Source organism: Papaver somniferum, chromosome 1 (genome assembly GCF_003573695.1).
Source record: "Papaver somniferum cultivar HN1 chromosome 1, ASM357369v1, whole genome shotgun sequence".
Lineage (NCBI taxonomy): Eukaryota > Viridiplantae > Streptophyta > Magnoliopsida > Ranunculales > Papaveraceae > Papaver > Papaver somniferum.
Genome location: NC_039358.1, coordinates 102,084,872 through 102,112,245, shown reverse-complemented (window position 1 = coordinate 102,112,245; position 27,374 = coordinate 102,084,872). Strand labels below are relative to the sequence as shown.

At 35.8% G+C, this 27,374-nt stretch overlaps 3 protein-coding genes across 4 annotated transcripts; 2 read left to right on the top strand and 1 right to left on the bottom strand.

The window, feature by feature from the left end:
• Positions 1-533: 533 nt before the first annotated feature.
• On the top strand, positions 534-5,124 carry LOC113331625. The gene is made up of 2 exons (XM_026578320.1): positions 534-1,082; positions 4,793-5,124. Exons 1-2 carry the CDS (start codon positions 558-560, stop codon positions 4,826-4,828), a joined length of 561 nt encoding a protein of 186 aa, XP_026434105.1. The 5' UTR covers positions 534-557; the 3' UTR covers positions 4,829-5,124.
• Positions 5,125-18,150: 13,026 nt separating this feature from the next.
• On the top strand, positions 18,151-19,199 carry LOC113295433 (protein TIFY 5A-like). Its single transcript, XM_026543775.1, has 3 exons — positions 18,151-18,335; positions 18,423-18,507; positions 18,713-19,199. Exons 1-3 carry the CDS (start codon positions 18,178-18,180, stop codon positions 18,926-18,928), a joined length of 459 nt encoding a protein of 152 aa, XP_026399560.1. The 5' UTR covers positions 18,151-18,177; the 3' UTR covers positions 18,929-19,199.
• Positions 19,200-19,419: 220 nt separating this feature from the next.
• LOC113295425 ((S)-2-hydroxy-acid oxidase GLO1) lies at positions 19,420-24,131 on the bottom strand. Of its 2 annotated transcripts, XM_026543770.1 has the most exons (12): positions 23,977-24,131; positions 23,313-23,486; positions 22,892-23,016; positions 22,292-22,338; positions 21,394-21,471; positions 21,153-21,277; positions 20,920-20,986; positions 20,765-20,827; positions 20,559-20,628; positions 20,340-20,440; positions 20,016-20,120; positions 19,727-19,918 (listed from the first exon to the last, which is right to left on the bottom strand). In XM_026543770.1, the coding sequence occupies exons 2-12, from the start codon at positions 23,447-23,449 to the stop codon at positions 19,727-19,729; spliced, it is 1,110 nt and encodes a 369-aa protein (XP_026399555.1). In that variant the 5' UTR covers positions 23,450-23,486; positions 23,977-24,131. The 2 variants fall into 2 exon arrangements, with proteins under 2 accessions (XP_026399553.1, XP_026399555.1); XM_026543768.1 differs by lacking the exon at positions 23,977-24,131 and having other exon boundaries at positions 19,420-19,918.
• Between the last annotated feature and the right edge of the window lie 3,243 nt (positions 24,132-27,374).

The following is a 27,374-nucleotide window of genomic DNA, read 5'->3' as shown; positions in this document are numbered from 1 at the left end:
CTCAAGAGTACTTAGGAGAGCCATAACATCAGCTCAAGTTATGAAGGATGCTGCTGAAGAATACTCTTACAGTCTACTGGGAAAGATCATTTCCAAAGATCCTCTGAGTCATGAGGAAGTTAAGAAAGAAGTGAATACAAGGTGGAAGTGCTATAAAAGGTATCAAATCATATCTAAATGTACCAACTTATTTCATATTTTAAAGGAAGCATGCTTATGATGGTATTCTTGAAAATTCTCCTTGGTCAATGTTGGGATACTTGCTGTGTTTTCATAAATACAGCTCAGACATTCCTCTTGAAGATTATAAGTTTATAAGTCAGGTTTGGTGTGTGAAAATAAGGAACCTAAATCAGGTTGTCTTGAGTGAAAGGTTGGTAAAGGATATTTTTCTGGATATAGGTAAAAGAGTTACACCAGAAGGAAGAAGAAGAACTCATATTGGCCATCTGACTAATACAGTCTACATAGAGGTGAATTTGAAGGATCCACTAAGAAGAGGAGGATGGATTGGCAATCCATCACGAGGAAGAACTTAGGTTATTTATCATTTTGATATGCAGCCAAAAATCTGCAAGGAATGTTGGGTTGTGGTTCATGTAGAGGAAAATTGCAAAAGATTAGCTCAAGAACATAAAGTGGAGGCAATGGATGAAACTAGGTTTGCTGAGTATAGCCAAACCGAAGAAGGAAAAGCTTTTTTGGCAGGATATATCTTAGAAAAGGGTGTTGATAGTAATATGGAGATGGCATTGAACCAAAATGCCATCGGGAAAGACTTTTCTTCAGAATCGGAGACATCAGGTAAAGGTGAAATACGAAAGAGTAAGAGAGTTACGGAAGATGGAATTCAAAATCTCTCAAACCCAAATAGCTCAGCTTATCAATCATCTCACAACAACCCAATCTATCAATTAGATGATATCAATATTGAAGAAACTGGAATGGACGGAAGCAGAAATGACATGGATTCGGAGATGGATTACCACAATTATGGAGGAAAGGAAGCAATGGACAATTCTTCCAACCAGGCTGATAGGATGATTACACAAAATCAACATGGGGGGTCTGCAAATTCTTTGGTAACCTTTTCAAACCCTAATTTTTTTTTTCCAAATTTAATTGTTTTGATTTAATAATTTTATTAGGTTTTTGTCGTGAAAAGTTTTGCTATATAATCCTGATTATACCCAATATCAATACTAGTTTTGTCGAAACCTGGATTATTAGGGTTTCTCATATTCATACATGTTTTAGATTTAAAATCTATAATAGTCTCAAGATGAAGATCCTTGCTTGGAACGTTCAAGGTTTTGGCAATGAGGTAACTAGGCAACACCTAAGGGAATTAGTTAAGTCCAATGATCCTGATATTGTGTTTTTTCCTGAAACTAAAACTATGAATCAAAAAATGGCAAATTATACTAGGAGTCTCAACTATCCTAATTACCGATATGTTGATCTTGTGGGTGTTTCTGGTGGTTTGTATCTCCTATGGAAAGATGATATTGATGTGGAATTTGTGAATATGAATCATAATTCCATCACTGTCTTAGTTAGAATGGATGCTAGGAGTGACAGGACTTTATTGAATTGTATGTATGGTGCCTTGGATGATGTTGGTTGGGATGCTCAATGGGGTTATTTAGGAAATTTAGCAAATATGTATCAACGCCCTTAGATGATAATTGGTGACCTTAATTTTGTTATTAGAAGAGAAGAAAAAAGTGGAGGAAACTCTCTATCTCGAACTCATCTAGATGATGTTAAGGATCACTTGAATGAATTAGGCCTGTATGATCTAAATTTTGTAGACAATATCTTCACAAGGACCAATAGAAGAAGTGGATATTTCCTTATTCTAGAAAGACTAGATAGAGCCCTTGTGAATAATGAGTGGGCCAACTTCTTTCCTAATGTTATTACTTATAATCTTGTTTGTTTAGGAAGTGATCATGTTCCCATCTTAATGGTTACTTCTAGGAATGATAATAATACAAAAAAAACCTAGAAGATTTAACAAATGTTGGTTGTCTGATAACTCTTGTAAGAGCATAATTGCAAATAACTGACATGCTGATGTTAATGGTTCTTTTGCTTTTAAACATGTTCATTCTCTGAAAAATGTTAAGATAGCTCTAAGTCAGTGGAATAATAATGTGTTTGGTAATATTCATTCTCATATTCAGTCTCTTCAAGGCCAACTTCATGATGCCCAACAACATGGACTGTCTGGAGATCATACCACTTAAATAAAAACCAATCTAAAACACTGGTACAAAGTTCAACAAGATTTTTATATGCAAAGGGATAAGGAAGATGTTTTAAAATTTGATGATCAAAATACCAAATATTTTCATGACAAAGTCAAATATAGGAAGAAAATAACACAAATCGATTGCATTCAAAACTGTCTTGGTCTTTGGTTAACAGATAAAGATATGATTGCTACTGAATTGAAAAGCCATTTCTCTAAGATTAGCAGATCCACTAAGCTTCCTGATGCTAGAGAGTTCCTTAAAGTTTTGAAACCCTGTATTACTGAGGAAGAAAACAACATTATGATTAATATTCTTAGTGATGAGGAAATTAAAAATATTGCGTGGCAAATGCAACCTTGGACCTCTCCAGGTCCAGATGGCTACCCTCCTGGGTTCTATCAAACAATATGGGATGTTGTTGGTGCTGATACTATTAACATGGTTAAAGCTTTCTTTAGTTCTAGTCATATGTTAAAACAAATGAATCATAGTTTTATTTCTTTAATTCCTAAGACTAATGCTCCTAAAACTGATGCTGATTTTAGGCCCATTAGCTTGAGTAATGTTAGTTATAAAATTATCTCTAAACTGTTGACCAGTAGGCTTAAATCTGTTATTGATAAATTCACTAGTCCCTTCCAGACTGCTTTTCTTTTCTCTGGACAAATTAATGATAATATTGTCATTGCACATGAAATTGTAGAAACTCTTAGAAAGCACAGATAAGTTTTTGGTCTTATGGTTCTTAAGTTAGACATGTCAAAGGCTTTTGATAGAATTGAGTGACCTTTCTTAATGACTATTCTTAAGCAGTTAGGTTTCCATGAGCATTGGTGCACTATGATTGAGCAGTGTGTTAAAACCGTCTCTGCCTCTATTCTCCTAAATGGCTCTCCAGGTGAGCAATTCTTTCCAAAAAGGGGTCTTAGACTGGGAGACCCGTTGTCATCATATCTGTTTATCACATGTATGGATGTTTTGTTTAAAATATTGATGAATGCCGAAGATAATAATGATATTCAAGGCATTAAGGTCACTAATAATGCTCCTTCTGTTAGTCATCCCTTTTTTGCAGATGACTGCTTAGTGTTTACTAAAGATAATGCCAAGTATGCTAGGAGCCTGGATAACATTCTTCAACAGTTTAGCAAATATTCAGGTCCGTCTATTAACTATGATAAGTCAGGAGTAGCCTTTATCCCTAAGACTGATAGTGGTGTTAAGAACAATGTTGTAAGTATCTTGAAGATTTAAAAGCTAGGTCTGGAAGAAAAGTACTTAGGAGTGCCACTCTTAATCCAGAGAAACAAAAGGGAAACATTTGGTCACCTAGAAACTAGTTTTGAAAAAAGATTAGGAATGTGGAAAAGTAAACATGTTAATCAATCTGGTAGAACTACTCTTATTCAGACTACTTTAGGAACTCTAGCAAATCATCATCATGTTGTTTTCCCAATGCCCAAAAGGTTAAATAATAGACTAGACTATATTTTAGAGAAAGTTTTTTCTGGAATAAAAAAGGAAACAATAGAGGCCTACACTTTAGGCGTTGGGACAATGTTGCCAAGCCAATTGTTCATGGTGGTTTTAATATCAAGAAAACTGAATACCTAAACTCTGCTCTCCTGGCCAAGCTTGCTTGGGGGATGCTAAAGGAACCTGATGCTTTATGGGTTCAAATTCTCAAACATAAAAATTTCCCAGATCACAATCCTCTTCACTATGTAAATGATAAATCTGGATCTTGGGTGTGGAGAGGCATATGTAGAGGCTTAGAAGTCATTAGGGAGAACTATTGTTCGGAGGTTGGGAATGGCAAGAAAATCTCAATATGGAAGGATAGGTGGATGTCAGGTAAAAATGGTTTGGTTAATTCTCATTTTATGTTTGTCAATATTAGTACAGTAGATCAATTAATTGACCAAACTACTAATGATTGGAATGTCCCTATGCTGCATGCTCTCTTTGATAATGAAACTGTAAAGCATATCTGCAGGATTAAGATTCCTTTAGAGGTTGTGGATGAACTTAAATGGACTCCAGCCTACAATGGTGAGTTTTCTGTTAAAACAGCTTATAGAGCTGTAACTGATAGAGTTTTTGGTCCAGTCCAAGGGAACTTTAATTGGAAAGCTTTTTGGAAACTCAATCTACCACCAAAAATTAAACATTTTCTATGGAAGTGTGTCAATGACTGTCTTGCTGTGAATGAGAATATATGCAGGTAAATAGACAACTTAATTCTGATTTTGTTGTGAGTGCTGGTTTTATGCTTTGGCATGTTTGGAAATTAAAATGTGCAAAATTTTTTGATAATATACCGGTGCAAGTAGATTTGTTTAAAAGACAAGTGCACGGTGACATTACAGAGTGGAATAGAATTCACAGGCAGCAAAATACTAATAGTACTGGTGGTACTCATAGTATAAGAACTGCACTAGAAAATGGATTTACAAAAATTAATTTTGATGGATCTTTTCATAAAGATTCTAATCTTATGGAATGTGGTCTAATAGCTTTTTCTGATGCAGGGACCTGTGTTGGAGCAGCCATCATTCAAGCTGTAGTTTCTGATGAAGAACAAGCTGAGACTGTAGCAGCATATGACTCAATAACGATGGCACAAGTGAAAGGAGTGCCAAAACTGCACCTGGAAGGAGATAATCCAAATGTAATAAATGCCATAAATGGCAGTGTAGGTTCTGTCAAATGGACAAATAAGAGTATTATTAAGAATTGTAAGATTTTATTGAGAACCTTTAACCCATGGGTCTGTACTCATGTTGTTAGAGACCTAAATGGCGTAGCTGATAATCTAGTAAAAAAAGGCCAGGACTGGTAGCATAACTAGTGAGTTTTGGAATGCCGATGATATGCCAAGTGATGTAGCTTCTCTTATCAGAGAAAAACATTATATGATCTTTGTTTAAGTTCAATTAAAATCTCAAATTTTTCTTATTAAAGAATGAATAAAATAATAATAATAATAATTTTATTTTACGAAATTGTGAAAACTTGCATTCCTAAGGGTAAGGCCAATAGATTTAGGATTTTATAAGGAACTCCTCCCTAAACGCCTAGTCACCGTGTGGTCCAAGATTGGACGCCATAACTACAACTAGTTGCCAAAATGTGGATACCCTTCCGAATTTGGTAAATAAACGTGTTCTTATCTTATTTTTTCTTTTCTTTCCTCACATTCCCACAGTAATCTAAAACACTAACTGTTCTCTAAAGAGTTCTCCCTTGATCCCCACTATCATCATCCCCTAGAAGGGTATGATACCGACATGACTTAACCATGTTTAGCTAATATATAATACCAACCTCATTAGGATTTTCACGTTTTTTGTTTTTGAAAAAAATATCTCATTTCATTGATAGCAAATCATGATGATTACAAAGCGGTTTAGTAGAACATATTGTGGAATGTACGCGACCGAGTATTCTGATAAGAGAAAGACAAGGAACGCTAGAACTAGACAAATCATAAGTATGGAAGGACCGATTAAATCAGTAGAAAGATGGTCTTTTAGACATAGTTTGACCACTTGATAAAGTGTCTTTTCCGAAAATAAATACACAAAATTGATCAAAAATACCAAAACAAACAATTTCTGGGTGAAATAGATTTCTAGCTTTTGATATTGTTTATATGGACAAAAATCAGAAATGTTCAATTAGCCAATTTGGATATTTCACCCAGGATTTTGTTTATTTATTAAATGGAACAGTTCATTATGCCCTTGTTCTTTAAAAATATTTTTATTAATCATACTACTACTAACATATACGGACGTACTCTGAAGGGGAAGTTTGAATTGACTAGTTAGTGTGTCTACCCTTGTAGATCAACAACATCATTTTACGACAAATACAAACACATCATCAGAAGATGAGAAATAAACGAATGACGACATAATATGCTTAAACAAAAAAAGAAAAAAAGTACATTGCTGCTTATTGTAATTAAATGCAAAGATCACTTGATATCACGTCACATTAGCTGCAGCTAGCTTTTCACCTAGTGAAATATTATTCACTGGCCTATTGTGAATAACGACGAACCAAGAGCAGCAGTTGATAGAGTACGTTCACTACAACACCAAGTGCACACATAAATAGTTTCACCATCATAACTCATGAATTTGCACATCTCCCTTGCAACCGTAAGAATCCACCACCCATATCTTTCTTTACAACCATCTTGACAACGACTACAATTTCATTGGTGGATAGCTGGTGTGGGAAAAGAGAAATCTGTGTCCCCAGCTTGACATTCTTGTGTAATGGTTGGTGGTGGAGTTGGGAGAAATTTCCCGCAACAACCCTCACATACCGACTCCCTATTAACTCCAGGACGATCCTACCAGTTGCACTCTATGGTAGACACCGGTCTGTCCTGCAACTTACATTTGCGTTTCCTTTGGGCAAAAGTTGTCGTTCGAATCAGAAGTAGTTACGTTAGTGACTACATAAGCTTCACCAGGGCTACATGATGAAATGGCTGCCACCTCTGAAACACCAAATCCAGGTTGTTATGCAATAACAAATTCAAAAAAATAAAAGAAAGAATGATTCAGTAATAGTGATCAAGTAATAACATCAAGAAATAAAAAGGTTAATTGAAAAACAAGAAGAACTATCGGTACAAATACAATCGCTTCAAACTGGAATACAACAAAAATAGATTATTGTACCTGAGCAAGCAGATAGGGAAATGAGTAATAAAACAAGATAAGAACCATCGACAAAAAAATATGAGGAACTCTCGGTTATTGCCATCTTCTTCACAACGAAACAATGAACTCTACTTGCTTGTGCTTATTGAATCCTATGAAAGCCATCAAAACCCTTCCTTTAGTTTCTTTTAATTTGTTCCGGTTGGAGAAACTGCAACCGATCAAAACCCTTCCTCATAAACTCAACAAAAATTCAATTACGGCTGCAACTCAACTTGCCATTCTTCTTCAGTCACCCAAAAACTAGCACCGCATTTCCTAGTTTTCATCATTCTGAACCAAAAAACATAAGCTAAGAGCAGTAACATATGTATGTCTAAACTCTAAACCAAAATTATATACTAACAAATACATATGCAAGCGGTAAGCGCTATCTTACAGCAAGTGAATGCAACAAAGACTGAAATTGTGAATCTCATTTGTAGCGGCAGTACCGTCAGGACAATGAACACTTTTCCTAGTGGTAGTAAGATAATCAGCATAGACTGCCGTTAAGAAAGTAGGACTTATAACGAACCATAAAGTATTCCATCATTTTGCGATTTTATAGCATGCTTAAATGAAATAATCAGTCTTTTCTTGGAATTGTTCAAGCACTTCTGAATAGACTTTTGCTTTCCTTTGCAACAAAAACTGCAACCATCAAGTATATATTAGGGTGGATATTACAATAAGATATGATGTAAGTATTCGAATAGGGTGGACACAACTGGTTACATCATGTGTTACTACCATTCGACATAGGACGTAACTGGTTACATCCAGTGTTACTACTATCCGACACAAGATGTAACTCCAGTGTTAATACTATTCGACATATGACGTAACTGGTTACATCCAGTGTTACTAATATTCGTCACAGGACATATCTTTAAACCTGGATGAAACTGTTTTCATCTATTTTTAAACTAGTAAAACAATATACACTTCATATTAAAACTGGATGAAACCAGTTCCATCCAGGTAAAAACCTGTTGAAACAATTTCATCCAAGGTTTAAACTGCTAAAACAAAATACACTGCATATTAAAACTGCTAGATGAAACTGGTTTCATCTAGGTAAAAACCTGGATGTAACTATTATTCGACATAGGACGTAACTGCATACTACTATTCAGTTAGGTAAAATACACTGCATACTACTATTCGACATAGGACGTAACTGGTTACATCCAATGTTACTAATATTCGTCACATGACATATCTTTAAACCTGGATGAAACTGTTTTCATATATTTTTAAACTACTAAAACAATATCACTGCATATTAAAACTGGATGAAACCAGTTCCATCCATGTAAAAACCTGTTGAAACAATTTCATCCAAGGTTTAAACTGCTAAAACAAAATACACTGCATATTAGAACTGCTGGATGAAACCAGTTTCATCTAGGTAAAAACCTGCTGAAACAATTCCATCCAAGGTTTAAACCTGATGAAACCAGTTCCATCACATGTAAACCAAATTCATTCAATTTCATTCATAACATTGGAAAAAATCAAATAACCAGACTCATACACCACAACTAATTTCATTCATTAAATTGAAAAAACTCAAATAACCAGACGCAAACCAGTTTTATTGAATAAAATACACATCCATTGAAATGAAAATAAAACAACCAATTCAACAAATTAACCTACTGAAATGAAAATAAGAACAACCAATTCAACAAATTAATCATGCAATTCTGAAAATAAGAACAAATCAGAGTTAGAGTTTCAAATCTTACGAGTTCTAGGAGACATTCTATGGATAGATTGAAACCCCGATTCTTCAAATACACTGAACTGATCGATCGATTGAAACCCTAGAAACTTCTCATTTTGTAGTGTATTGTTGATGGTGTTTGCAGAATACGGTGTTGATTTTGAGCAAATACTGTTGATGAAACTGATTTCTTGTAGTGATGTTGACGAAACTGATTTGTTCTAGTGAGGATTGTTAGGAGGCGGTGGATGAAATCATTTTATGATACTGTTTATGGTAAGGAGATGGTGTGGGGAGACGTTGGAGGAATTTTTTTCTCTTCTGATTTGTGAGAAGATGAAGAAGGACGGTGGTTTTCACTTGAAGAGAGAGGGAGAACGTGGTTTTGTTGAAGAGAGAGGGAGAACGTGGCAGTTACAAAAAGGTAGTTCCGACAGTTTCAATTAAAAGATTCCTCTGTCCATTTGACCCATGCGGAATGTCTACCGGTCCATTTGACCCAGAAGAAGTGCATTTTAGGCTATATAGCCCATTTTCTGAAATAAATACTCCCTTGAGACATGAGTTTTGCTTAATTCTTGATCTGAAAACTTCATATTCTGGTGATTGTATCTCAACATCGGAGTACTTACACCATCGAGTAATCACATCACAATAGCCAGTAATCTAGGAAAAAACATTTTAATATCATAGCGAGAAACACCATAAAGGTGTAGCCTAATTGTCGGGCGGCAAGAAGAAAACTTCATCGAAAAATGACAAAATCAAAAGAAAAATTAATTCCGAACTTCTAAAGGTAAGAAAATAATAAATAGACATCAACTTTAAATTCTAAACACTACTAATGCGCAGATCTACTCCCTATGGAGTAGATTTGAGCAGAAAACTATAACCGGAAATCGCATTTTCTATAACGGGAGAATTAGGGCTGCACATGGGACGGTACAGTCCGGGTTTCTTATGAAACCGGTACATGTACCTGGATTTGACCGGGTCTTCATTTTGAGGACCGGTACCTGTACATGTACTTGGACCTGTACCTGTAACACCGGTCCGGTACAAGTCGGTACCGGGTTTTTACCCACTGCAGTTCTGTCTCCATTTAAACTCATTGATACTCAAAAAAAAATGTCCAAAATTCCAAATCCATTACAGTGATTAATCAATTTAAGAGATAATTTTGATCAAGTAGTGAATCACAATGAAATAAATTCACACTTTTATGTGCATTCAACAAGATCAAGAGATAACAAAATCCATTACAGTAAGTAATTAATCAATCCATTAGAGCACAAACCCATCTATCCTCATCTCATGAACACCACAAATCCATCTCCACCTAAATAAAATTTCAATTTAATACATAACCCAACCTGTATTTCCTTCTTGACTTCAAATTCGTAGCCAAACCCTTCAATTCCATACACAACAACATCATTCTTTCATTGCAGCAACAAGCCAGCATCAACAAACCCCAAATCTCCCAGAAATAAAATCACAAACCCTAACATGCAATTAGATATGGTGAAGAAGAAGAAGTGATCATAGATCTAAAATCAATTGAACAATTTAAATAGACATGCAATTAATTTAACAAACCCTAAATCAGATGAATAAATTATTACCTTGACTTATTGTTGTTGATTGAATATTCAAGAGAAGTAAATCGGTAACTGATTTTCTTCGTTGATGGTAACTGGTAAGTGGTGGTGGTGGTGGTGGTGAAGAAGAAGGTGGTGTTGATGATCAGATCAACTGCTTCTTTTTAATTCACAACAAGAATTTCACCTTGCATGGTAGTGGTGAAGAAGAAGGTGGCGGTGGTGATTCTTGTTAAAAATACGTGAACCATGGATTGTTCTCCATCCTTCAGTTGAGAAAACAAGAAAAAGAGGCAAGTAGAAAGAGTGAATGAAAGAAAGAACGAGTGAATGAGTTATGTTCGCTAGATTATAAGATGTTATGAATACCTAGGACCAGTGGCTAGGGTTCTCTAATCTAGACGGCTATTATACACCGGGTTTCTGGGTCCGGTTCTGCCGGGAATAGAATTAGAACCGGTACCTGTACTCATATACAACAGGTTCTGAAATCCATTCCCAGTCCCAGTCCCGGCTACTCCGGTTCCGGTTCGGTTCCGGAGCGGTTTTTTCGGTTCCTGACCGGTACGGGTAAAATGGACCGGGTCTTGTGCAGCCTTAGGGAGAATACAACCAGCGTCAGTTGTTGCTTTCTCAACATTCTAATCCTACTCTTTTTAAACTGTTTTTTTCGGAAAATGGGTCATTTGTCCAAATATTTTTAAAACATGGTTCAAATGGACGAGTAAAATTTTGTATGGGTGAAATGGACGCCAAAAAATAGCAAGGATAAAACTGTATTCATCCTGACTGAAACCTAAAAAATAGCAAGGATAAAACTGGATGCATCCTGATGTAAATTAAAAATAAGAAAAAGTATTTGAAAATGGGTAGGATGAAACTGTTTACATCCTGGCTATTTTTAAATTTTTGTCCATTTAAACAATATCAAAATCTAAATGTCATTTTCACCCAGGAATTGTTGATTTTGGTCTTTTTAACCAATTTTGTGTTTATTTTTATAAATGGTTTGGACAAACAAGCCGTAACTGGAGTCAAATCTCTGTAATCGGCAATAATTGATTTCACTTTAAACAAAATCAAAATAAAATTTTTAATTAAGGTCACACATCCAAATTATAAATACAAACAACAAACACTAATTATTCTCCTACTTTATTTTTGATCGATAAATAATTTAATGTTGATGAATTTGAACTTAGAGAAATGTATCATCACCCAATGATTTTACCATGACGCTACATGTGGTGATATCGACAAAATAATTACTATATAATCATTATGGTTTACGAAGTTTGGGGAAAATGAAATTCGTGTATATGTTGCAAGATTGCAACATGAGACTGAGAAATTTGGAAGGAAACAAATTTTATTTTTTTATAAAAAGGGTCTCTCAAAGTGAGAAAGAACCTGGTTGCACAACAAAAAAATAGTTCTACATGTTTCACCTTTCTATTTCCTCTCCGGTATTTTTGTATGCCAAAAACATGACATTATATTGCACAAATTGTGCGCGAATTCGTGCACACTCCTTAATGAATGTATATTTCACATTTCAATTTCTATCCTTGATTTAATTTAGGGAGTTATGTAACGAGGGCTGTGATTCTAAACATGGAGGGTAATGGGGGCATCAGTTAAATAATCAACCAATCAGAAAAATATGTAAAATATACACTCGTTAGAGGAGTGTGAACAGATTTGGACTCAAATTAGTATTGCGTAGTTACTTGTATTCTAATACTTCAGTGGTAAATACACACCCATATGGGTGTCGGTCTCATATCGATCCTCACTGATATAAATTATATACGGTGATAGTATTGATACTAAACTATTTTTTTTTGATGGGAAATTGATACTAAACTATACTTTGTATTTTCGTCTATTAGGATATCGTCATTAACCACCATATTGCATATTCTTTACGTTACTTTTTAATAGGCCAGTTTCTTTTTTGAGAAAATTAAGGAAATTAAGAAAACTAATTATTGAAAGTGGTCCTCCAGACACTTGTCAATAAAAGAAGTGAAGTGAAATGGTCCCCATGACACTTGTCAGCCAAAGAAATAAGTGAAATGGTCCACATAACACTTGTCATCAAAAGAAGTTAAAAGAAAAATGGTCCCAAAAAATTAAAGTAATATTTGACTTTCCCAATTAGAAAACTGACTTATTTTTCTGAAATATTTATTTATAGAAACTGACCTATTAAAAAGTAACGGAGGGAGTATAATTTATGATAAATACATCTTCATATAGATTGAGTTGTCAAATCAAAAGTAAATAAATAAATACAATCCAAATAATTACATTAAATATAATTAAGCATAATCTTAATCTTGAGTACCAATTGAATTGTCTAAAAAAATAACACTCCATCTCATTCTAATACATGTATACAAATTTGAGCAAGTCCAAATGTCCACATATGCTTTTCTAATATGTATTGATCACTATCGGGCTAATATTAATACATGTCAGTCCATATGGGTCGATAGATACTGGTAGGACATGTACGGGCTTATAGAAATCCGACAACTGAGACACTTATGAATCTTAGTTTTTGCTCTTCATAAGTGAATATCCTAAAAACAGTTCAAACTACATTTTCTTCTTCTTTTTCTTGTTCCGCTTCTTCAATTCCTTTTATAAAACTTCAATTACATATCAATGTCTTATTAGATTATTATGTGTCGCCTAGATTTAATCTAGTATTCCCTTTGTTTTTAAAAGAAAAGATACTATCACTTTTTCAATTTGACCTCTTTTTAAGCTAAAATGAAAAAAATGATAGTATCTTATTTTTAAAAACGAAGGTAGTAAAATAAGGATAAATTTGGGAAAAATTTAGATTAGGTTTTTATGCTTTCAATAAAACTTATCCTTGCTCTACAGGGATTTTAGATTCAGGTTTTGTATATATTTCTCTTGATCGTCTTCTAATGGCCGACTGTTGTCATTATTATAGTTACCTAAAATCTGAGAGAGGTTAGAAGTGGGATTCTAGGGTTTCTGAAAGTGAATTACGGGAGGTTGAGCATGAACAGTCTTCGCTTAAACCACGCATAGTGGCCGTTCAAAGGCTGCTTAGGTCACATGCAAGAGGCTTAGGGATGGTCTTAGGGAGAGAAGCAGATGAAGACAGAGATCAGAGAATTCTAGGTTTGAAGAAGAATTTGCTCTGAGAGTTTATGACAAATTTCTATGTTAGCTTAGAGAAATAGGGGACTTATTTATAGCTGAATTCTCTAATCTCAGGTCGGTGAAGATAAGAATTGCTTTTCCTGCCGTGCGGAGCAATTCTCCCATCTCTTCAGGAATAGATAAAAATAAACTAGGTTGACTTTATCTCATTATTCCACCGCTTTTACTCTCTTCCGCGGTGAGAAAAAAGCCGGGTATTTCTCACACGTGTCGTAGACCGCCAGACCACAATCCTGATTGTTATCCCCCCATTTGTGTGAAGCTGAGTCAGCCTTTGTGATGATGTGTTGAGAAAGAGAAATATTCTCTTTAGCCGAGTTGGCCAAGATAGATAGATATTCTACAATGAATGACTAAGATAAGCACGTGAAAAGGCATGGGATGCCTCAGAATTCGTGTGGACAGTCTGAAAAGGAGACTCGATTCCTACATGGGTCTCGTGCCTATCATGGAGAATATTCGGCCCTGATATTTCCCAAGAGATTTGAATATCTCTGAGAGTTTGTGGAGAGATGTGAATCTCTCTGGGATTTCGAGGAGAGGTGTGAATCTCTACGAGATTTTGAGGAGAGATGTGAATATGTCCGGGATTTTGAGAAGGGATGTGAATCTCTTTGAGATTTTGTGGAGATATTTGAATCTCTTCGAGCTTTTGCAGAGAGATTTGAGTCCCTCCGATATTTTCCAGAGAGATGTGAATTCCCCTGAGATTTTGCAGAAAGATTTGAATCTCTCCGAGATTTTGAAGAGAGATTTGAACCTCTCCGAGATTTTGAGAAGAGATGTGAATTTCTTTGAGATTTTGTGGAGAGATTTGAATCCCTCAGATATTTTGCAGAGAAATTTGAATTTCTCCGAGATTTTGAAGACGGATCAAAAATCTCTACGAAAATTCTCTTAACAGATTTGAATCTCTATGTGGTCAGCTGGGACTCGTCATGATGAGAAAGAAAGGGCTTTGTACGCCAGATTAATGTCTCTGCGAGACTTTGGCTCACTTGCTTTTGACCAGCGTATCTTGCAGAGATGTGCTATGAATCAACTGTGTCCATATGATGGGGACGACAAGACCAGTGTATCTCGAAAGGATGTTCTAGGAGTCTGTCGAAAGATCCCGGAGGTAGAATAACCAGTGTATCTCGCGGGGATGTACTAGGAATCATTCAGAAGCCTCAGTAAGTCGAGTCAGAGCCTAGAGTATACCTGACCAGTGTATCTCGCGATGATGTACTAGGAATCAGTTTTTAATCTCAAATAGGATGAGTCGTGCTTACATGAGACATGCATATTTCCGCTCTGGGTCATAAATCTGTCGGGGACGTTTTTACGCATCTACAGAGCCTACATGACCAGCAGTATCTCTTCGAGGATGTATACTAGGAATCATGGCATCACAATCAGCTGCGTCTCGTGAAGACATGCTGGAATTATGGTTGTTCTGGTTTATAAGGGGACGTTTTACGCTCTACATAACCTACGTGACCAGCAACATCTCGCGGGGATGTGTGCTAAGAATCATAGCATCACAACCAGTAGTGTCTCGCGGGGACGTATACTAGAAATGGTGGCTATGAGTTCCTTGAGGACCAAGGGCTTAATCTTTCCCGTGAGAGTTGAATTTTGTCGATAGGGTTGAAACGAAACTTTTTCCCCTTATCCAAATTTCACCATACAATTATGAAGATTATAATAGCCTTAATGGCACTTTGTTAACAGGTGATGATATACTTATGTATATCGTTGACGACGATCTCCTCCGGCGTGATGTAGATCTCTGCAACTCGATACAAGATCCATGGATACCGGTTCTAATCATGATTATGATATTATGTGCTTATTACTCCTTGCAATACGAGCATCAAGATTTGAAGAAGTTATCATTTATTTTTTTATCTTTTTTTGATAAACAGAACCTTTTCACTAATGGGAATTCGAGGTTACGATGAGTTTAAGATCGAAAATAGAAGAATACAAAGTAACAAAAACATACCACAAAAGTACAATACTGATAAATCCGACAAGAGAAAGAGAAGGATTACCGGAGTAAGACAAATACAAGTATGAATAAGATCTGATTAAATCGAAGGAAGAATGTTTTTTCTCGGAATTAAAATCCAACCATTTAGTTTGTTTTTTCTTCCTTAGAAAGACATGCTCCCAAAATAAGAGTGATTTGATCAAATCTCTTGTAACTAGTGATGAAGCTTCCATCTTCAAAGAAACCACCGTTGAAGATTTTTTCGCCGGATAAGTTGATGATGAAGATTTCGTCATCGGAGACAACAAAGATGATATTTCGTCTTTGGAGAGCATCACTTTTGATCTCAAAACCCAACCCAATAACCAAGAATCGCCATTAAAGCGAAGATAAACCTCAAAAGTAGATAAAACCACCATATGGTATAGATAAGTATAAAACATGATAATAACTTAGCTAAAACTACTAACTAAAATAGAAAACAAGGAATAATGAAGAAATCTGCTCAAATCCGATCCAAAATGGACCAGATCTAAGCAGAGAATGGTCGTTGGTAATGGTTTTGTTGTTGAAGAAGGAGTAAGAGAGATAGAGAGAGGAGAGACTGTTTAGAATATTTGAAGAAGTTATCCAAATAGTTGGAAAGAGTTCGTAAAACCATCCCTCAGAAAACATTCGATTTCTATTTGGATACTCAATACTTTTAATATTTCCTAGATCTTCTGTATTAGGGCCTCTCATTAAATGTATGTTCTATTATTCTTTGTTGATGATGTATGAACTTTTTTCACTTGCTGACATTTTATTCATATAATTAGTCTAAGGCCGGTTCCTATGGGTGTGGAAAACTTGAGAGTTTGCCATTTTTGCACCCACTATGGAGCTGGCAAACTGGCCTGGCTAAGTGGAAAATTTTCCACTTAGCCAGGCCAAGTCAAGTTTCCACCGAGCGGTCGAGACTCGACTGCTCGGTTCAGACTACACCACTAGCGGCTCTTATAAGACCGGACGGTCTAGTTTACACCGAAAAGTAGAATCTTATCCAACGGCCATAAATCTTCCCCTATAAATACCACATTCCTCTACCATTTCAACTCACACCTTCTTCTTATTTTCTTAGATTTTTCAATGGCTCAAAACATGTCTATGACTCAATTTGTAGAAGAGAAACATGCGGCCGAAAATCAAAGAGTTGCACTTCGAGCTAGTGTGCAAAATGAAACAAGAAGAGAAAATAGTTGGAGAGTTGCACAACAGCGCAATTTTAGCACGTTAGAAGATGAATGCATCTGCAGGAATTATGTTTCTTCACTAATCATCCAATCGTTGATGGCGCATTATGGCTAAATCCATTTGGGGGACGCGTTTTAATGAAATTTGAAGAAGAAACAACGAACCTCAACAATCGCAATTCGATGGTGTTGAGTGTTCGGTTCTCCATAATTTCCAAGAATGTTAACAAGTATATTTGTATGATAAGGGAAGAGGCTCGAAACATGAGAAGTGGTGAAACCCTGCTGGAGATTGATCAAAGATGTCGTGCAAAGTGGCTCCGTGACAACGGGGAGAAGTTATGATATGCAAGTTGTTATGAAATCTTAAAAGTGTTGCCCCAATTTAGTCTAGCTTATCAATTCTAAGTTCTCAATTTTAACTTATGTAGAAAACTTTAAATGAAGATATCAAACAAAAGTGCAATTACATGAAATATAAACGCTGCCAAAGATATCTTCTCAAGGATTCTTGAACAGCTTCGGGGAGTAATCCAAACACTTCAGTTAGCTAAGACCACCCACCTCTTAATTTAGGTAACAAAACTCGCTCGGGATGGTTACATAAATGTGTATATGTTACACCAGATCCAACTAGTTGCCTAACATTAGCGAACTCGTGTTGTTTATCCTGAACCCATACGATATCACTATCTGCAACAGATTTTCCTTTTTCTTTCCTGTTTCTTTTCCTTTGTTTATTTGTTTTGGAACTACTCATTTTTAAAAAATCGCTCTGGTCCGCTCTCTAGAGAAGGGAAGAAATTTTTTTTGTGAATGAAAACTGAAGGGAATAGGGATATCTATAGGCGGTAGAGCACCGACCGTGGACGGTCGAGATTAAATCGCTAGCGGTGTAAACTAGACCGGGCGATCGAAAAGAGACCGCTAACGGCCGAAACTACACCGCTAGGTGGAGACTCGATCGGTTATCTTTTTTCCCATAGTGGCACGGCCAGTTTACCAGGCCAGCTGGCATGGCAAATGGTGGGTTAGCCATAGGAACGGGCGTAAGGGCTCTGTGCAGCCCCTTCCTTGTTCATTAGACAAAGAAAATAATCTTGAATCAATATCAACAAATACGTTACAATATGGTCGATCCGGACGCACTATGACGGATTCAGCAACGCATGATATCTGTACAGCATATGCATATCTGTGCACAGCATAACATAGAGTCACGTGTTAATTACAAATACCAAAAACCTAAAGAAATAAAAGGGGGAAAGTTAAGTCTCATTTTTCACGTGTTATTTGTGTTAGCGTTGGACAGAGATCCACTCATCCACATTCATATTTCAGACTGAGATTTCCGCCGAATTCGTGAGTTCTGTCTTAATAATGACATTGGACCCACTCAACGCAAACTATAAATTCGAATGTTTTTATCACTTTGATTTCCATTAATGATTTCTTTAGCAACAGCAGAAGCAAAAAAGAACGAGAGAAATATGAAAAAAACAGCAACAGTACCCTTATCATTGAGAAGGAACTGCAATTTTGAACTTTGCCTTGTTCCTCCATCCTCATCGGCGATAGATACATACAGTCATCATAACTCTATGTAAGTTTTTTGAACAAATGATCATCTTGATCTCTTCTGCTCCATTGTTTCTCTCTGTAACTCTCTCGTTCTTTAATTCTCATGTAGGACTGAAGGTTCGGATGAAAGCCCACAACATCTTACGATTTTCTTCGATGGAAGAGTTTCCGTTTGCGATGTCACAGAACTTCAGGTACATTTTACCTTCACACCATCTCGTATCTACTGCATAGTTCAAAGAAATTCAGATTATCTACCTAGCTAGCTAACTTTGCCGCCATTATTGGTGGAGAAACTTTGAATCTAATGGTTTCTCTAAGTTCAATCTCAAATTTGTTTAGGAAATTTGGAAACAGAATAATGAAATGATATACTAAAACGCGCTTAATTTGTTGCAGGCTAGAGAAATCTTAAGTCTTGCAAGAAGAGAAATGAACGAAAGAATGACAAGTGATACTAGTTGTTCATCAGCGCCATCACCAGCTACACCATCAGTTGCGCAATCTCAGCTGCAAATAAGTCCTAATGGTATTTGTATGCAGAGATCTCTACAACGCTTCCTTCAGAAAAGAAAAAACAGAATTCAAGCAACTTCTCCCTATTGCAAGCCTTAAATTAAATTTTCACATTTTATTGGATCTTAAGAAGAAAGAAATTGTTTGAATATCTGTGAGAAATTTTATTGGATTTACAGATGTAATTGAGTTGAATTTCTAGTTGTTTACACCATATGAAAAGTTGAATTAATTGAATCACACAGTCTGTAATTTGTTTTTAAATCCTTCAAATTTGATCGCAAGGATTAACATTTTTTACCCACAAATGTCAACCAACCGTTATGTCATGTGACCGGCATCTAGTAAATTTGGCAAGTTTTTCATTTAACATATGTTTTTTACAAGTTTTATTATCCCAACCAACCATATACTTGCTCACATGTTAATTTTAATAATATATATATGCAATACACTGCATCTGTTAGACCTGTAACTTGGATTCTGGCAGAATTCATAGATGCAGGAATATGTCAGAATCCTGGAAATCCATGTTCATTCCCCTAACCACCGAAAATCGGTGAAACACCAAATTAAGAAGAATCAAACGGTAAAGGTCTGAATATACATTACAATTTAGAAAATGCTCAAATTCAATATGCAAGTGAATATAAGTAGTTTTAAAACATCATCTTAATCGGAAGAAAGAATATACACAGAGAAGGCTTGTAATAGAAGCCATTTATGACAAATAACAATCCTTCATATCAAAAGCTTAAATTCTTTCTACTATAAGCAATTCTAGACTCAACAAGAGTTCTTAGAACGACAGATAGAATTATAAATGCAGTAAGAACCTTAACCGATAGCATTCTTGAAACAGTTACGCAATAGAGCTATGATGATTCATAACACGCTTTATAACCTTGGTGTGATAGCGATGCGAGGCTGATCATACTCGGTCACAATGTGAGAACGACTAATCTCTTTGAGTGAGCGGCATCCACTTAGGGCCATTGTCAACTCAAATTCATCACGAAGCATCTGGAGTACCTTTCTTACACCAGCCTCACCTTCAGCAGCCAATGAGAACACAACAGGTCTTCCAATCTGAAATCAAGACAACACTTAGATTAGTGAAGATGCCACTGAAAGAAGCCTATTTCAATTTATAATACTGAGGAAATCTGTTTATTTATTCACTTACAAATATGCCCGAAGCTCCTAGAGCTAATGCTTTGAAAACATCTGTTCCACGACGAACCCCACCATCAAGGAATACGGGGACTCGGCCCTGTGCAGCTTTCACGACCTGAAAAATTGCCCACATCAAAATTGTTACAAGAGACAATTTCACATGTTCTGCAGAATTCGAGTTTATATTTTCAATTTGATTGCTTCGTTAATATCATTCTCAGTTTCTCCATTTTTACTTACTGTCCTGCATCATCATATCAAAAATCCAAATAGATTTTGTTTGTGTTTCTTTTAACATTTGAGAGCAGCAACAATTATGAATCCATAGACGTACCTCCTCAAGACAACTGATGGTGGCTGGTGCATAGTCAAGCTGACGAGCTCCATGGTTGGACACGATGATACCTGCTGCTCCTGCTTGTATAGCTAACCTAGCTGTGTAATCACCACAAGAAATGTAAGTGGGTATACTAAAAGATATTGCCACTCAAGGAGACAATATACAGAAACCATAATGAACAAATTACAGAGTTAAGGATCCAATATGTCTTACTATCCTCAGCAGTAACAACACCCTTCACTAGAATTGGCATCTTGGTAATTGTCTGGAGCCATTGCACATCCTGTTTCAAACTCAAGAACTGTTCAGTGTTTTTCTTTTGACAATGTCACGCAAGATATCTTCCATATTTATACCCTTTTAAGATATATTTTAGTAGCCAAGTCATCCATGTCAGCAACAAAGGGTGTACGATATACCTTCCAGCTTAGAGTTCGATCAATTTGACCAGCAACGTATGATGAAAGTCCAGAGTCACTTGTCTACATAAAATTAGCAAGCAGATTGAAGATCAAAATAATCTTGGAGACCATCATGTTCAAGATTAAATAATCCCAACTAAATTTGTACTCACCTTTTCCATCTGTCCAAGGTCCAATCCCTCAAAGTTCTTCAAAGTCAAAAATGGTGGTAAAGTAAATCTGTGGGAGCAATTTTAGATACAGGAGGATGTTAGATATCTGTCCCATAATAATGTTGTACAAACCACAACTAAGAGATCCATGGCTTTATTTTCTCATGTGGAGTTTGTACACGGCTCAACCAAACTTGTACGACATCTTTACTCTCACAACTTTTGATGCAAACCTGTTCTTAATGTCAGCTTCCCTACGTCCAAGTCTTGGGGTGTCAACAGTGAGAGCAATTGCCTTGAAGCCAGCTCGTTCCGCTCTTCTAACCAACTGCTCAACAACTTTTCTGTCCTTGTACACCTGCACAACAAGTGGAATAATCATATATAAACACAGCCACAGTGTGGTTTACAGAACTGAAGACCAATTTTCTTGATATTAACTAGGAATATGAAATGAGTATTTCTTGTGCTTACATAGAGTTGGAAAAAACGAATCCCTGGTCCTGTTGAAGCAACTTCTTCAACACTGGAAGTAGCCCATGATGATAATGTCTGGACAAACAATTTTGTGGTCAATACATATGTAAAGAAGTTTCCATGGGTTTGAAGTTTGTACTTTATTTGGCGATTTTTTTTATGAATTGGTGAAAGTATACGAAAGATATGAAACGTGCTTCACTGAAATTGATCAACAAGTACATATTAACAGGAATCTCCACTTTTTGGATCGAGCAAAAACAAAGTAAAGTTCAGGGGTTTCAACTCAATTGAGTCCATTGTTTACACTATAGAAACAGTGTTTGTACTGTAAACAACTCAATTTAAGACTTCAAGTGTATAAACGATGTCATTGTAGTATGGTGGTAAAGTCACTGGGTGATGATACCATTAACAGTAACCTGAGTTCCAAACTCTTCAACACCAAATTCGATTAAGAAAATAGACTTGAAGTATATACATAGTTTAGAAGATAGTTGTGAATTCATGAGAAATGATGTTAATAAGCTAGTTGTAACAAGTTTACCAATTTTAATCAAAACTAGTCATAAAAACCCAAGGTGACCAAACTTGTGGTACAAAAACCCCACTCAAATGTTGGGATCCATTAAAACTCCACCGTAAACAAAATTGATACAAAAACCCCAAATTTTTAAAAGTTGATACAAAAACCCCAAATTCAAATGTTGGTTTCATCAAATTTTATTTTGGTTTCATCATAAAATTTGATGAAACCAACATTTAAATTTGGGGTTTTTGTGTTACTTTTGTTTTGATGGGGTTTTTGTGTTACTTTTGTTTTGATGGGTTTTTTGTGGAAGGATGGTGACACCTCTGGGGTAATATAGTTAAGAAAAAGTTACAGAAGTCAAACCATAATGGTGTTAGCTGCAGATGCTGCTCTTGCTGTTGCATACTCTCCTGCACGAGATTAAACATTGGGGTTAGAAATACGAGTCATTATTTGAAAAATAGAGAGAACATAAGAAAAGTGTGAGATCGAATGACACAGATTTGTAGGTTAGTTAATAAAGTATACAACAACATCCTTATCAGTTCAAGTTGGTCAAACATTTGGTAAAGTTAAGGTAAGTAGCCTGGTCGCATTTGATGTATATCCACCAAGAGAAGAGAAGAAAGAAAGCATTCACATATAGAATACATGAACTAGCAGAAGACTCAAGATAGTACAGAATTTTGTTTCTGCTAAATTAATATTGAAGTTCCTGTCAGCTTCGGAAAACTGAAACAGTCTCAGATGTAACCTTTGGAATTTAACTTCAGCATTCACATGATTTTCATCAAGACTAACTGTAAATACTAAAATTCAAAAAAATACTCCAAAACTTTGTAAGACAACCAGATTTTAAGTATTCTACACTAAACATCAATGAGCTTGAGATCACTAAGTATTCATGCTTTTCAGTTAAACGCAAATACGAGAAGAGAAGAAGATCAATAAAACACTGAATACCTTCAGGGTGAGCCATTTTTTGCATGGCAGTTGGAGCAATCATGATAGGCATTGATATCTTGAAGCCCAAAATGGTGGTAGTCATGTCGATCTTGCTAACATCAATGAGAATGCGAGGTCGAAACCTAGAATAAAGCAAAAAAAAAAAGGAAAAAGAATATCAATGTCAAAGAAGAAACTCAGCACAACCCTTATGAATTTGGCAAGGGAATTGTTTCGTAAATTCTGCCTGGATATGTAAATTTCATATTCCACAGGCAAGACATATTTCCATTTGCAGTCTACGAAGAATCATGGGTTTCCCAATCTGAAAAATGGATGCTATAGTTGGGAACTTATCATCTATTGTTCTCAATTAGACGAATTGCTAAGGTTAGAAGAACATCAAAGATGGTAAAAAGACAAGAGTGAAAAAGCTTACAGGATCCTTGAAAATGCATTTCTGTTCTCCTTGAGGGTCCATTGATCCTCAGCACCTGAAGCATAGTAGTCAAAAATCATCTTAGGTAGCTTCTCCTTGGCAATAGCTTCATACTCGGAAACATTGGTTATCTCCATCCTTTTACAAGTATATTATAAACTGTTCTCCAACAACCTAGAACAAAAATGAAAGACACAAAGTTATTAGCTCGATCAAGACTACTGTACCGAATTCACGAAAATCTAAGACAGAAATATGGTAAGCATTATCTTTCACAAGTTTCCAGAACTAAGAAAGCAATAATTATGAAACTGTGCAGTACTTATTTGAACAGCAAGGGAAAGATGCAAATTACACTGGAAGCATCAATACAAAATCACTGAAATTAAAAAATTAGCGCACCCAAGTCGTACAGTATTATGTTTTAAAAAGGATGCTCAATTAACATTGAACTTCTTTCGAATAGGTTAAGAACGAGAACCTAAACATTTAAATTCATGACCCCTCCACCCAGAAAGAGAAATACAAAATTTCTAAAAACTGATTACAAAATGAATACTTCGCATGATAACCTCACTTGTGCATATATGAAAATAAGAACTGGAAGAAAACCCACCTCAGAAATAATAAGAAGTGCAAGGAAATAATAAAAGAGAAAACAAACCTTGGAGGGGGGGAGCAGCAGGGGAAATGAATGAATGGGAAGGAAGACAAGAGAAGTGTTGGAGATAATATAATTGGTGAAAGAAAAAAGGTAGTGAGAAGGAGTTTGAATGAGGACAAATGGGCAGGAATTATTAAGAAGATTTTACATTTTTGTGGATTAGTTTTTCGAGGTGAGCATTTGAAACGGTATCTGATCATCAAAATGGCACTACTCTCGTCCACATACGTATTCATGTGTTTGACAACCTCTGTTTTGGTTTTCCAAAGTCATCCAGAAGGTTTTAACTCTAAGAACTCAAACACACACACACACGGGAAAAAAAAGAAAGATTATCTCTTTCGCTCACTAGAGTCAGTGAGTCACACACGCTGTCTCTGTCTACAATCTTTCATATTCTACTCAAATTGGAGGTATTATATTATCTCTCTTTCTCTCATTCGTGGGGTTGCCAACCGAAGGGTGTCTTATCTTTGATTACTCGCCTCTCTTTAGAGTCTCTCGAGAGAGAACGGTGAGAGCTCATTGGTCACTCGTCGGGTTCCAAACGCTTTTATGAAAGGAGAATCGTGACCAAGTTGGTTTTGTTCCCCTAGAACTGAACTCTGGACTCTGTGTGTGTGGGGGGGGTGGGTGGGGGGGGGGGGGGGGGGGGGGGGACTTCCCTCAAATATCAACGAGAGGAAACACAACGGGATGAGTTTTTTTTTTTCTTTTTTTGTAAAATTACTTTTGTAACGTTGAGACAATTTGAGATGGAGAAAAACAAATGAGGATCATGAAATAGTAATCCTGAAAATCATTTATTAAACTAATTTTATTAATAACTAAGATGCCCTCGATTTAATTTGTATTAAGGACGTTGTTAGCTAAATTATTTAAGTTAGTCACTGGATTAACTTAATTATTTTGTTTGTAGTTAATAGTCAGAAATCAATATAAAAAGGTAAAATAAACTGTTTTGTAGAAGGAGGAAAAGAAGAAGGAAATTTTGAGAAATGAGTGATTCTAATAAGACGTGATTTTTAATCCATAAAATCCAGGTCTTTTGGACTGCCAATCAACTTCCTAGTTGTATTTTTTACCTAGCCAGTGCTTTCGGAAACAATATAGAAAATTCACAAAATAAATCTCAAACAGCTGAGTCGCAGACTAGGTCGCTATCTTTAAGGTATTTTGCGACTCTGCCTCTTTGATTGTGCTAGCAGTCAAAATTGTCGAAAACCTATGAGATAAAACAGCTGATACTCTCTTGTTTGATTTCTCTGCACTATGAGAAATCGAATCACAATACTCTTTCTACACTTGCTCAGAACTCAAAAATAGATGTAAAACTTTGTTCTTTTCATACACTGCAAAAACTAGTCTAATATAGCTCAAGAGAATCAATCAAATTTAATGAAAATAAATTTTGAGTAACTCCCCTCAATTAACTTTCCGTAACAGTAAGAAAACGGGTAGAAAAGACTGTCAAAATTAAAGACAATTAATTAGAGAATAATTACCATAAACGTTTTTCAAAACCAAAAGTCAGATGTGCAAAAAAATAAGTTTTTGAATCACAGACCTCCCAAGACCCCCAAGGCCCCGCTCTCCCGGATTTTATTAAATAAATATAGATATATAAATATACCTGGTCAAATGCATGGGGTGAGACTTGAACCCAAGTCTTTAGTGTGGGAGCCGAAAATAATACCACCACACTATCTCTCTAAGTTTGGTATAATATTACAAAATTATGTTTTTAAATATACATACCCCAACAAGTGCCATCGGCTAATTGCTTTTCTCTTTTATTTTCTATACCAAAAAAAAGTAAAAACAAAAAATAAAAAATAATCGGACAACATATTCATGTCCCCTCAACAATGATCCCACTATGGCTGATTTTTTAGATTGTTAAGAATGTTTAACCCAAACTCTAACTTTGAAAGGCAAAGCTAAGAATATGAAGAAACTGAAGTTCCACATAGTGATGTATACCACTGACTTCACTTGGCTATAATCTTTTTGCTTCTAATCGCCATGCTGAAAATCCTTGATTTGCAGTAGAAAGGCCGCTCGGAAATAAAGGATTCCTAGCCGTAATTAAGGTTTACGACAATATCATCATGAACTCATAGACGTAACCACAAACTTATGGTTGGATGACTTACATTTGGGATATAAAACTTTCCTCACCATTAACATTTTTTATGGCCATGTCTATACCCAGGCAGTGCATGCGAATAATAAATGTTAGTTCATGTTGTCTGTTAGAGCACTGCTCGATCGAACTCATAAGTTTTGCTATCTCAAGCTTGTTGTCAATGTTAGTTGCACAAAACTATATCTTGATTTCTAGTCTATAAAGTCAGCTCTTGGAGATCACTGAATAATCCACAAAGAATGGAGAACAAACGAAGACATTTGCGAGAACTTAATTAACAACATGTATGTGAAGATTGACATATCCTATTTAATCACGGTATTTACGTTCTATCTTATGCAATTATGTCGTATGATTTTAGTAGATTTAATATTGTAAATAAAAAAAAATTGAGTTCAAGCTTGTTTAAATCTCTCGAAATATGATTCAAGCAATATGGATGTTCTTAGATCCTTAACAATCTTGGTTAAGAAAAATTTATTGTTCATGGATCATTTTTGTTTCAAATTGACCATATGGAAATTGCACAAGTAACGATGTATACTGGAAAATGTTTCATATTTGTTAAAGAGAGTTTTCAGAACTGTGTGGAGAAAGGTACGTATATCCAATATGCATACCTAGGGGCAAGGTACACATATCCAAAATGCACACCTTGTCAATCTGAAATTCCGCGAACTGGAGAGGTACGTATACCCTGTATGCATACCACTTAGACCTGAATTTGGGGATAAGAGAAGGTACGAAACCCCTTGGATATGACTTTCACGAATAGGCATAGGTACGCATACCACTTGAGCCTGAGTTCGTGAACTTCTCGTAGGTACGCATGCCCGGTACCAGTTCTGATTTATCAGAAGGCCATGGACTGTTTCACAGCTATGTTCGTCTTTGCTACAACTCTCATACACACTTTTGAGACAAATTTATTCACAAAACTTTTTGGTTTTGTGAATTATTGTTTATGTCTTGAGTTTTATTGAACACCACTTAATCTTGTAAGTCAAAAGGCATACTTGCTATCATAACCATCATTGTGCATTTGTTCTAGAATCCTGAACCAGTATGCATATTCTTCTCAAGGCAGATATCTCACATGTTTACATGGATTCCTAATAAGAATCCCATCTAAACTGAGAAAGCGTTGGCTTGAATTCCAAGCAACCATAGATTGAATATAAAGCTACCTGAAGCCTTAAATATCTATAAATAGAGAGACTCTTGCAACATGATTTCTTAATCCTTAGAA

Coding starts and splice junctions, on each gene's coding strand:
- LOC113331625 (XM_026578320.1), top strand. CDS start 558: ATGCAGCCAAAAATCTGCAAGGAATGTTGGGTTGTGGTTCATGTAGAG. Junction 1,083..4,792: donor GGGGGTCTGCAAATTCTTTG/GTAACCTTTTCA, acceptor TTTCTGATGCAG/GGACCTGTGTTGGAGCAGCC.
- LOC113295433 (XM_026543775.1), top strand. CDS start 18,178: ATGATTTCTTTAGCAACAGCAGAAGCAAAAAAGAACGAGAGAAATATG. Junction 18,336..18,422: donor TACAGTCATCATAACTCTAT/GTAAGTTTTTTG, acceptor ATTCTCATGTAG/GACTGAAGGTTCGGATGAAA. Junction 18,508..18,712: donor GCGATGTCACAGAACTTCAG/GTACATTTTACC, acceptor AATTTGTTGCAG/GCTAGAGAAATCTTAAGTCT.
- LOC113295425 (XM_026543770.1), bottom strand. CDS start 23,449: ATGGAGATAACCAATGTTTCCGAGTATGAAGCTATTGCCAAGGAGAAG. Junction 22,339..22,891: donor AAAAATGGCTCACCCTGAAG/GTATTCAGTGTT, acceptor AATCTCGTGCAG/GAGAGTATGCAACAGCAAGA. Junction 19,919..20,015: donor TAGGAGCTTCGGGCATATTT/GTAAGTGAATAA, acceptor TCTTGATTTCAG/ATTGGAAGACCTGTTGTGTT.